The 12436-nt window shown below is 42.0% G+C and overlaps 1 protein-coding gene across 3 annotated transcripts in view; it reads left to right on the plus strand.

Annotated features, from left to right (window-relative positions):
• Positions 1 to 12436, plus strand: part of dyrk1b (dual-specificity tyrosine-(Y)-phosphorylation regulated kinase 1B) — a 76173-nt gene that overhangs the window by 24481 nt on the left and 39256 nt on the right. Inside the window, exon 1 of one of the 3 annotated variants that reach the window (XM_073486958.1) lies at positions 6145 to 8080. The exons of 1 other annotated variant lie outside the window; for it this stretch is intronic. In XM_073486958.1, the coding sequence (XP_073343059.1) occupies positions 7978 to 8080 (103 nt within the window). In that variant the 5' untranslated portion in view covers positions 6145 to 7977. Of the gene's footprint in view, positions 1 to 6144; positions 8087 to 12436 lie in introns of those variants that run through there. One more of the 3 variants, XM_073486956.1, reaches the window with a different exon arrangement.

Consider the following 12436-nt stretch of genomic DNA (forward strand, 5'->3'; position numbering starts at 1 on the left):
AAATATTGAATAGTTTTTGGTCCGTCTAAAATCCAGGATCATTTTCTTACCTAAACAATAATTAGACCCAAGTGCTGTGTGCAAATCTACTTACTCTGCACTACAAACCTAATATGTGTATATGTATAAATACTTTTGTGGTATGTATCCTTTAAGATGCCCTGCTCAGCATATAATTATCATGTCACTTCCTGAGATCCAGCATGTAATGGAGGAGGGTAAGTTAGACTGTGCCTCTATCCCCTCTCCTTTATGACGTAAACGTTACTGACGCTAGCCTCATAATTAATGTTAGCTAGCTCCGTAGTTAACTCAGTTAAAGGTGCAATATGTAAGAGTTGGCATCATGTTGAATTCATACTAAAAACAAATAGGGGGCAGCATATCACCAGAACAATGAACTGCTCATAACTGTTGCCACAGTTAGCTAGTTAGCTCAGTTAGCCATGCAGCTAGCAGTCGAGGCTGAGGGTATGGAGTACAGGGAGAGTGTTGGTGTTTACACACTGCAGCACGGGAGCTTTGGACCAGGATGGATTGGGGCTAGCTGGTTAGCATGCTAACTATGGTACATATCTCAGCAACACAGTACATAATGTCATAATGTCAAAACTGTTATTTCTTCAAATTGTGTTGATAGTTTTAGTTTTTCTTGTTAATGCTTTCAACTACAGTTTTTACATATTGCACCTTTATCATTTCAACCACAACAGTTCATCTGCAGACAATGATGTGACAGTTTGATTAACTAATGAACTAGCAAATTCAGATCTTATGATTATTGGTCACTGTCTTCCATTGTGTGTTATGATGTTGTTGTTGTCATTACTACTGCATTGCATTGTGCGAGCAGTGTGTCCAGTGCTGGCATACTGTAATATTTCTCTATAACAACTATGCATTTCACATACTAAGGTTTCATAACAAGGTTTTGGGCACTTTTGAAGAAGCTCACATGCTGTCTGAGTGTGCTACATAGCATGTTAGTGGGATTTCAGACAGGGACAATGAAGTAACTATTACCATTACAAACAAAGCTACAAAGGAGTGTCCATGGTAATACAGTCACCATACAGTGAACTGTGTATCATGATGTCTACCAGGCTGATCGTTTTACTTATTTATTTTGTGATGATCCTTTTACATGAGATTATTTCAACAATTTTGTGTCCTTGTTTATGCTACGTTTATTTTATGTATTTACATGAGTAGGTTACTATTTTTGAACCTTGGTCCATCAGTTGTGTTGTGGATTCAGCAGTTTGCATTATTTTTTAACCGAAAGTGTGCTTGTCAATTAATCATCATTACATTTTGTTCGAAGAATGTAGTGGCACATGAATTGCTAATTTGATTTTAAACATAACTTTCCTTAATGGAAAGTACATGAATGGCCTTTGTGCAGCAGCGTTCCCTCTGGCTTTAAAGCAGCCTTGTATTTTATTCCTCTCTGCCTGTATCATTCCTGCTTCTTTTTGTTTTTGTCTCTCTGGCACCGCCAAGTGAGAAGGGTATCTCCGAGTGTGAAGTGCTCCTCCACTCCTTGCTGAAAGCACCCTGCAGTAGCAGCATGGTAATTCTGCTCCTCTATCTTTCCTCTGCATCATGTTTACCTAGCAACAAGCATCACCCGCGGCTGGCCATCCCATTGGTCATTTGAAAACGCACCGGGGACCAATGGCAGGGCTGTTGCCATGGTACAGTGTATAGTTGCCGGGTGGAATTTTGCTGCAAGGCACGTGAGTCTCAGAGTCTGCTTGCCTCCTTGCACTGCTGTTGTAATCTCCGCTGTCTGGTCGTTAGTACAGCTGAACGTAATTTAGTGGAAGCCAGTCAGTAACTCTTTGAAGGGAATTACTAAGGTTTGTTCACTTATTTAGTAATATAGCCGTAGCACGTTTTAGCATTTCAGCACTATCAACAGACAGAGAAGGAAAGTCCTGTATCTGATTCCACAGCTCATTTCAGAGGCTGCTCTCTGCCAGTGCAATGTGCTGTATCACCACCTAACAAAGCTGAAGCACAATGAAAGCTTCAATGAGGTTTTAAAGCTGTTAGAGCTATTTAGTTTTTTAAAAATCAAATACCAAAATCAATCAAGAATATCTGAAGAGATAAAAACATCTTTAATAAAAACATTTTAACAGCTGTTGTATGAGAACTGCTACAAAATGTAAAGGCACAACAAAAAAACATTTAAATACTGATTTATGTTGTGACAGCATTCTGCACATAATAGCTTTAATTACATTTGTCAATGTGCATTCATTTATTAACATAAATTACAGAAAGTAAAGTAAAAGTAAATACTATCCAAATTAAATTTAAATGTTGTCATTAAAACATGTTCCTTTTCAATATAAGTCCCATTCTATGATTTTAAAGAATTTCTGTCGTGCTGTGAAACTGGTAACTCTTCAGATTTCTGTACAGGGCACTGAGTCGACATATACATGATCTTATAAAGGCATTTGATAGGTTCCAAAATATTAGTTCATTGATTTTTAGATAGACAGGTTGCACTTCATTTTATTTTCAGTGTTTGTCTGTTATGCATATATCTCAAAAACTATCACTAATAGTTTGTGTTGAAATGCCTTCAAATCATTGTAGTGAACAAACCCTCTTACAGCGAGTAGAGAAAGCACAGGCCGGTTGGGTAGGTCAGCTGTGGTGTGTTGGTACAATATGAATGTCCTGTCATCCCCAGAACACACACACACACACGCACACTTGTTCACCTATTGCTCATTGTATGTAAATGTGGAGCTGAAATAATTGTGGGCTATGCATAGCAGGGAGAGTAGTAATGCTCAGTGCTACACAGTAGGCTAATGAACAGGAGAATGAAGTGATATCTCCTTGTTTTCCTGTGTCCAGCTACCTTCTTGTGTCCTGTTGATTGTGTATGTGATGACATGCCTGCCCATGGAGAAATACACTTGACATAAAGTTAGTGTGCATGCACAAATGGCCTGTTTTGTGTGCGAGCAATGTGTCAAATTGTCTTCAAATGCAAAGTGTGCACAGACACAGTTCTAGGTCACAGCTTTTTGTGTAGCACCTCAATACACTGCAACTGTTCAGGAGTGCTGCTTTATAGACTGTTATGTGCACAAAATAATTCATTTATTCACATTGTGTACATTCCATGTGATTTGGTGAAAAAAGGAAACAGTGCCAGGATTGCACTTTCTTGTTTAATTTGCACATTAATGTCATGAAATCACCAAATTCAGAATGTTTAATCTTGATGTAGCAGGCACTGCCATAAGGCCATAAAGTCTGTTAGATAGAAGAACTACTTACAAAATGAGTCTTTCTTATTGTGTTAGTGCTAGTTCCTGTACATGTACATGTACATGTACAATGCCTATGGTGCTAAAGTTTTCTGCACATTCTTGCGTTAACTGCAGTTGAGTTGAATGAGAAGATTAGCACATCTTATTTTGACAGATATTGAATTGAGGATTTGATTCACCATTAGTGGGAATTATCACACAATTTCATTTTCACTGAAAAACAATTAAAATCATGATGATGTGACATTTGTTGGGATCTCTAATAAACAAACCTGTTTTCTTACATCTGTGGAGCAAGATTTGTGGAGTAGGGAATCTCTGCAGCGCTACAGTACTTCATTTTAATACTGATTTGTCACACGTTTTACCTTTTCTCAAAAAATGGCAGATTCCTGTGATTTGAATATTGCACTTGGCCATATTGTGATTATATTAAAATTAAATGTGCAGCCTTAGCCTGTATCAACTAAACAGTCACTGAGCTATCCAAAGTCTATATGTACGATTCCAAAACACCAAAATGTGAACATAACATTGACATTAATTTCTTATGTGAGGAATGTATTTTGTGATGCAGGTGGAGATGCACTCGATTTCTTTTTTATTACAATGAATGGGAGATCATTTTTGTTTCATAAAAGTTTCTACTCACACCTCCTCATTCATACTTTCCATGTGTTTTGAGTTTCCTTGTTTAGTTTAGGGTACAAGCCATCCTTTTCTCCGTAAACCATGTTGTCAGATCAGCATCTGTTGTGGATCACAGACCACCATTTCCATTGAATATACTGGCATTTGCTCTCAGTGTTGTATTTAAACTTTTCAACACACAAGTTCAGTTTTGTTTGGATCAAAGTGGAGTCCCAACGGTGGCAATCATACAGAGTAACTACAAATGTGGCACCATCCCTCACCTTCCTGAGGAAGTGTGTGTGTGTGTGTGTGTGTGACATAGCCCTGGCTTCCTCTCAGACCCAGTCACCCTGAGCTTGGCATTCAGCTCACCTGTAGATACATCTGTGTGTGATTAGCATGTTGGCATACATTGCTGTGTTGCTGTTACTTGCTACTAGTTTTTGACAGGGCTCATGTTAATGCAGGCTCTATCATTACAGCATGTTATTAGGCCATGCTATCCTGTTTTAGCTGTGACCAGTTGACACCAGTGTCAGCTGTTTCTCAGTGTGTGGGAGTACCATAGTTTCTGGAGCCTGGAGGTTGAGTAGATTACCAAGAAAAGCCTGAGTCAAAGGGACATGATAAAGCCAGAGTGCAGTTACTACACCTGCTCAGTTTGCCAAAGTAAATACATTTCAGATTTCTAAATTATACTTGACCATTCTGTACATGGCAAGTCAGGGCAAGAGAGGACCTTTTTTAGCCCTGTCCCCAAAATGAATCCAGGAGACCATTCCTTTGTATTTCACCATCACGTTTTATTACTGACTGACAGGTGCATAGATTAAAAAGTGAACTATGAGTGAAAAGAAGTGTCCAACATGTGTGAGTGCACTGGGTTGTATTTGAGGAGCTGCTGGCTGTGTATGTGTGTGTGTGTGTGTGTGTGCTGCGCTGTTCCCAGGCAGCATTGTGCCTGATTTAGCCGGAATGCTCGGATAGCAACAGTAACAACTTTTAGCTTTGGCTGGCTCCTGAGAAGAAGTCACACATCTCAGCTGTGGAGAGTCACTCAGTGACCATGTGCTTATGGAAGCCTTTTGCACCGCTCGCTACCCGGCTGTATCTCCTCCCCCACTCTCTCCCCACCTCCTCCCTGCCTCCCTCCCCCACTCTCCTCCCCCCCTTTACATTTCTACCTGACATCTTCAAACTATTTCCGCGTCATTCCTGCCTCGCGCCGTTTGAAGAGGCACTGAGAAACTAAGCCGAGCGCCCCTCCCACTGATCCGTGCGCTGCCCAGTCACAGCCGGGGAAGGGACTTTATGTAGCCAATTGCATCGCTGCTGCCGAAGCGTCGGGTAGCAACAGAGCCCGCAGAGGGTGCCTGCTGTGCTGAGTGAGGGTAGAGCTGCGTTTATCACAGCACAGAGAAGTTGAAACATTTCTCAAAGCCTTTGTGTGCTCTGTGGTCGCAATAATAAAACCTCATTTCAGGACAGCTTTGTCACGTTGAAGGTTATAATGCTAAAATCTGCCATAATCAACGTTTGTGTCTCCAGTCTGCGTCCACTGAAAATCTATGTTTTTAATGACGTTTATCAATGTAGGCCTCCCCCCTCCCTCTGGCTCAGGTCTCTATTAACACTGCATAATGAGCAGACCATAATATATCTGTAACACATAACTGTATTTACTTGACAATTAAACCTTTGGAAAATGTTTTCACTGTATCTTATGTTATTCTGTCAAGTTTCAGACTGACGAGTTGAATAAAGTAATGAGGAAGTGGTCACAAGTGTGTTTCAAGGCGTGTTGTCGAGCTTTATCCATAAAATAGTTTGAAGGGTTTAAGTAAAGGTTGTCTATGCATGCGTGTATATAAAGTTCCAGTATATATATCCCGCTGTTACTATAAATGGACAGGACGGGAGAGGTCTGCTTGGAACAGACTAATGCGGTCAGATGGAAGGTTACCGTCCCGCTAGCTCACTTGTTGATAATGTTTTATAAAATCAGTCAGCGTCTGAGTGCTGCTTGATGTGAGATTTGTGTGTCTGCATGTGTGTTTTTGTGTATGCGTATCTGTTCAGCTTTTACGGGCACTATGTGATGCTGCGCCAGACACATCCACTCCGACCCCTGCCACGGGCACATGGTATAGTCCCTATGGCAGGGTGGGGGAGCCGTGTGGGCGGGGAGCACAGATTCCGTCTAACGGTGAGGCTCGGGAAGGGAGACGGGCGAGAAACATGAGTCGAAATCGCCCGTATGAAGGTTTCCATCTTGAAGGAATAAAAAAATCACCGTCGATTCTGAGAGGGACGACTAAAGCGATGTGAGGGGGAAAAGGGCGGAAGCAGACGGAAGAAGAGGCGACCAGAGGCGTTTGACAGCAAGCTCAGGAACTTCACTGGATTTGGTTTCTTCACTTTTCCTCGAGACGAATCGAAAGTTTTGCTTTGCTGCGGTTCAGATGTTGTTTTTGATTTGACTGTCGTGTGATTATCTCAGTGACTTCCTGGACCAAGGGGCGCTTTGGTAACCAGACAATATCCGACTTTGGAAGTACAATGCAGGCCGTCAGCGGCTCGTCCTGTGTCACGTCATTTCTTCAACACGCGGAAACATTTGGCATCTAACCCATAATACTAGTTTGACCCTGAAGGGAGGGAGGTGTGCAGCTGAGAGCAGAGTCCCTGCCTGTAAAGCTACATCCCCCTGATCCTGCTCACTCTCCTGTTGGTGTGGATATCCAGTCAGAGAAACTTTCTGTGGGACTCTGTCAAATCAACACGTTGCGGTGGATTGGTTTGTTTACATGTGTTTGTGCTGTCCCAGAACCATCCTGTACAGTGTACTGGGACTGCAGTACTGTCTGGATTTCTGAGAGGGCTCCTCGTCCCTGTTAGAGGCCAGCCACCTTATTCTGTAGGCGGGTGGAGGAAGCGGAGTGTGTTCGTGGAGCTCTGGCTGTGAAGGCTGGGTGAAGTTGCCAGTGGAGGGTTGTGTGTTTCACTGGATTAGCCTGAGTGATAATATCACTCTACACTGTCCTCTGTCCAGTGACAAGTCTCCCCACACAGTGCCAGTTATTGGAGCTATTTTTGGCCTAAGGGATGGGGTAAAACCAGGCAGCTGGAAACCCAACTCCCCTCCGCCTCCTTCTCTTCCACCCCTTCTGTCACACTACCTCGCTCAGCCCACCTGGCAGTATGCTGGGCGAGCCTGGTTAGCACAGACTTGAGTTACTGCTAGTTATTGTTTTTACACATAGTCTTGATGAAAAAGAAAATTGGATTAACTTGTTGTGCTGATTACAAGTGCTGAGCACTCTTGGAACCACACTGACCATGGAGTCTTGGAACCTGGGAATACTAGCTACACTCATCACATAAACCCTGTGCTGGATTACTACCAAGATGTCTGAAGAACTACTCGTATAAAGAGTCTATGCCTTTACCCCTTGGACATTTAGCTCAAACTGTCGATCAGAGTGGCTACTTGTTAACACACGATAACAAAGGCCTACTTTTGACTACTTAAAATATCAGTCACCAGCGATCTGGAGCAGCACACGCCTCCAGCACACAGAAAGAATGCATGAAACTGCCAAAACCAATGTAACAAAAAGTTAACCTGACTAACCAAATAATATATTTCCCCCACTCCCTAGACCCACAGAGAAACAGATTATATATGTAGAAAGAAAGATCTAAATCTATAGTGTAACTCCACAGAGGACAGAGATTACATCCTTTATATTTTTACTAAGAGAGACAAGCTGCCTGTTCACCAGTTGGTTGCCTTAGAAACCACAGTCACAAAATAATTTTAAAAAAGAGCCAGAGAAGTTGGTGCCTTTCGATTGGTTGGTCGGTTTCCCACCATTTCAAGATTCATTGATTCAGTTGGATGTAAACGGTTGAATTGAACTCTGGGATTGAAGACACGTCTGATGACAGTTACCTGACTCCACACAAGCTCCACGCCTCTGTCACACTGTTCTGACTGACAGTATTTCCCTGCTGGATTGAACAATTGCCAAGCATTTCCATGGTGATCACGTCATCATCCGTGGAGGACAAGACTGTGCCCTCATGCAGGATGGTCCAATCGGAACCCTGGATCACCTCTGGCCTGTTGCGCAAGAACAAGAGTCAGTGTACGCACACACACACACACACACACTTTTCACACACATTTCCACTGATGAAAACTGTGCAACTTTTCCTTGTTCCTCTTGTTTGTGTGTGTGAATGAGTGTGTTATTGTTGCTGTCAGTTATTGTATGATGATCATTTTTGTGTCTGGATTTGTATGTATTTAGATAATGTGTTAGAGTGGTGGTGTGTGTGTGTATGTCAGCTTCATTATGTGTTGGCAATGAGTGGTAACGTTGAGTTTTTATTGCATGGATGTGTAACACTTGTTTCAGCCTGAACTCAAACGGTCAGAGTCCTGGCTGATGATTGGCTGCTCTGGGTGTGAATCGGCTCACGCTCCATGCCTGTTAGTGTGACCTAAAGTTTCAGGTGCATCGGGAAGCAGCAGCGTGCTGACACTGAGCTGAGAGACAGGTTGTGAGGAGGCCGTCTGTTCTGAACCATCAGGGTTCGACCGTTATCAAGTTTGACCACTACACACGTGTTAGATATCTTTGTTTCTTTGTTAGTCTGTGTCAGTGGTTTCCAAGGTGGGCCACTGTCCAGAGGGGTCTGCAAGTCCATTTTAAATGGGTTGTTAACATGTGGGTTAACTCTGGCATAAAAACCCAAATACTTCTGGCCAGGTGATCATTGGCTGTCATGGACCATCCACAGTCTACACTGTTTGTGACAGAAACCAAGAGGAAGCTAGCTCGCTCCTCAACATTACCAAACACAAGTTTATACAGAATCCCTTCAGCTCTGTTTGACTCCCCCTGAACGCGGGATGTCACTATCGGTTAATTTTGCTTTTCAAAAGCCGTCACCCATTGCTCGGTAACTAACAGGTTAATTATTTAAAAAATGATGTGAAATACAAGCATAATAACACGCTTTCCAAACTGCCGCTCAGTTGACTCTATGAACGTCCGTGGACTGTGTCAGCCCCTGGCGAGGCTGTCAGACATGTACCGGACGGTAGTCTCACATAACTGGACTTAATTCCACACTTGTGGGGCTTTTCCACTGGCACTTTTGGCTGCGCCGATTTGCTTTTCCATCGCCAGTTTTACTATGCCAAGTTGAGCTGTGCCGTGCCGTGCCCGGGATGGACATTCTCTGGAGTATGGCCAAAGTGCGCCCGCCCTGCCTCCAAGTGGGCTGCAATGATGTCTCGCAACTGCAGCCAACTCCTGCTGACCCCCCTCAAACAAGCGGGTTGTGAGACTTAACTCATGTTGGAGCAGGAGATCTAAGAGGAAGGTGTTTTTAAAGGCTTTCAGTAGTTTCATAGCTTCTTACAGAATCCTTGTGTGTTAGTCTTTTCCTGCTGTGTGTCCAGTCTGCAGTCGAGAGAACAGGGGAGACGTTTGTTTTCCTCCTTGGTCCAAGTTGTTTGTGCTTCCCCACTTCACTTTCACCAGCAGTGATGAAGCAGCTCATGGGCCTTAACTGTACATTGATGTTACTGCTAGCTGGAAACTTTCTGCTAACTGTCCTCCTTCTCCAGCCACTGTGCTGCACGTCACACGCTCACCGCTTGCTCACTTGCTCTTGCTCTACCACTCAAACCTTATGTGTCGTGTTAAGTTGTGAGGAATTGTGGGAAATTGAGCTTTTCACATCCACTTCTCTGACCACTATACAAGACAAGCACGTCACCAGTTAAAGACACACCTTGTAGCAGGTAGCTCTGTTGTCATGGAAATGCAAATCCCAGCCGATGTGCCAAGTCAAACCGAGTAGCGCCATGCTGGCTGATGTAATGAAAAAAAACATTGGTTTTGTGTCTGTGTTTGCAAACAGTGTGTCTGTATGTTGTGTATTAGGGGTTATTGTGGGCGGAGTTTCCTAGCATGCTTTGAGGCAACAAGCTGAAGTAAACTGTCTAAATGTGGACTAAATGACCACAAATGTAACCTGTTCTACAGTAATTAGTGTTGCTGCTGTTCACACTAATTCTAAATTTTTTCAAATAGATTACAGTTGCTGTTGTGGTAAAATAAATTCTCGCGCCATGAGTGAAGTCGTTCAAACAGTTATTGATGTCCTGCCTCTCTAGCTTGCACAGAGCATGAAGTGGAAGATAGATATGATGTGGACTGTTAAGACTAATGATAATTAACACTTAATTGTTGAAATCCATTCTTTGACAACAAAAAAGGTAATATATAAGGCCAATATTGCTGATATCTATACGATACTTATTAGAGGACAGGACAGTTTTTAAAGGCACATTGCCTTACACCACCCTCTCCTGGTCCTCGTTAGGGTTTGCAGGAGAGACTTTAACAAGTTTAAGCAACAATGTGCTGTGATTCACCTCACACACCAACAAGCAGCTGTTTCTCACACACATCCAAGGCTACGCTGTATCTCACAGGCCATTTCAATCATGTCACAGACAGATTTTTGCATCGCATGTGCAACATACAGACCTGTGTGTGTCTCACTATAGACTAATTAACAGACTGATTAAACAGAGAAGCTGCTCTGTGTTGCAGGACAACTTGTGAGTGAGTGAGGTGGAGCTTTCATAGACTGTGAGAGAGGAGAGAGACAGACTGGCATGGCTTTACAGAAGAAACAGGTTATTTAGTGCAACTTCACACTATATCAGTATAAACGGTATTGTCTCAAACTATATCTCATATGAATATATCTTAACACTTTCATCACTGGCAAGTTCAGGGTGCTTTATATGGGGTATCTCCTCTGACAAAATATACGTCTGTAGACCGAATCACTGTGATGTCACCCTCACAATAACAGTCACTTCCGGATAGAAAACTGGCCGTTGATTAGCACTGTGAAGATATGTGAAATCTGCAGACTTGTGTATTTCTGTTGTCATTTTCAGCTGTAAATATAACGGGTAAAGATATATACTTAAATATGGTGCTCCAATCTATCTGAAGTTTCTGCACTGTTTATTTCATGTCGCATAAAGTAACTGCTTTGCTAGCATCTACACAAAGTGACACCTCAGACTAACTGCCCCCTTCGGGTAAACCCAAGCTGTTATTGTCTTTGGTCTGTGGTGGCTCAACAGGTATCAAGTTATATTCATTATTAGTAATATTTAGTTAATTAAGGCTCTAAAAGTGTCATTAATGAGATATGAAAGCATCAAACATGCATTTCAGATGAGTTACACTTTGAAATAACATGATGAACAAAGACAATTCAATTATATTAGGTGTGTCACGATGTCGATTTTAAATTGAAAATTGATCAAAATCAGCCTTCAATTTTGACAATGGAAATCAAATGCAGTATCAACAGTCCACGTTCAGACCGGACAGCAAGTCGTTTCTTCAGATCAATAAATTAGTGACGTCGTACACAGTGTAGCTCATGATCATATATAGGGATCCTGTCCACAGATGAATGAGTTTTAGTGTTTCTTATTTCCTAGCCGGTGACATCGTGAGGACTAAGCGCTGGACAGAGTACAGAGAGGTGTGAGTTGTTACAGCTGAGTTCAGGCACGTTAAAGAGAATTAGCTTTCAGCTCCTAAGTTGCAGATATTTCCCGTTGGTGAGTAAATCTCGTCAGACTCTCCGCCACACTAACAGTTTGTACCCAAAGTAATTTAATAAATAAACTCTGCTGACACTGTGCTTTGGTGTCGTTTATCTCAATTGTTGATTGATCTCTGCTTCACACCATAACAGCATAGCCAGCAGTGGTGTACGTTTTTTAAAATAAAAAATGTAATCAAATTGTGACCTTAAAATCAAAAGTGGCAACAAACATTGTGATTTTAACTATAATAATACAATTACATATATTCATGTGAGCATGTGTTGAGAGAAAGCTTGAAGACCAGACATGCTTCATATGTAATTCAGCCCTTGTCTAGAATTTACTGTTATCTTAAGACATGTCATTGTTGGTACTTTAAGTGTGTTTTTTTGTATGGGGAATGACATTGCAAAGAATGACAGAACTAGGATTAAGTTTGTAGATGTGGTCAGCGGTCACCTGTAAATTTTCTTTGCAGTGACTTACAAAATCTGGGTTCAGGTGACATTAGCCAAAGACTGGCATTGGCCATATCTTACCTCATTGGAAAACAGACCAGTATTATTATCTATTGTTATTGAAGTAATTTTTAATGTCCAATGAAAGATCCTTTGTTGTTTTGAGGGTTAACTCGGGGCAGAAAATTCAGTCTTTGAAAAACTGAATTTCTATCGTTTGTTGTTTATTGTTGAATCACTTAAGGCGGATGGTGGAATATCATCTGAATGTGTCTAACCTAAAACTGCCAGACCACACCAGGATAAAGTCAAACAGTTGTTGTGAAACACCCCTTTCATTTTAAAGAAGATGCCATGTGCTGGCAGTGTGATGGCATAGC

This window comes from Pagrus major, chromosome 18 (assembly GCF_040436345.1).
Source record: "Pagrus major chromosome 18, Pma_NU_1.0".
NCBI lineage: Eukaryota > Metazoa > Chordata > Actinopteri > Spariformes > Sparidae > Pagrus > Pagrus major.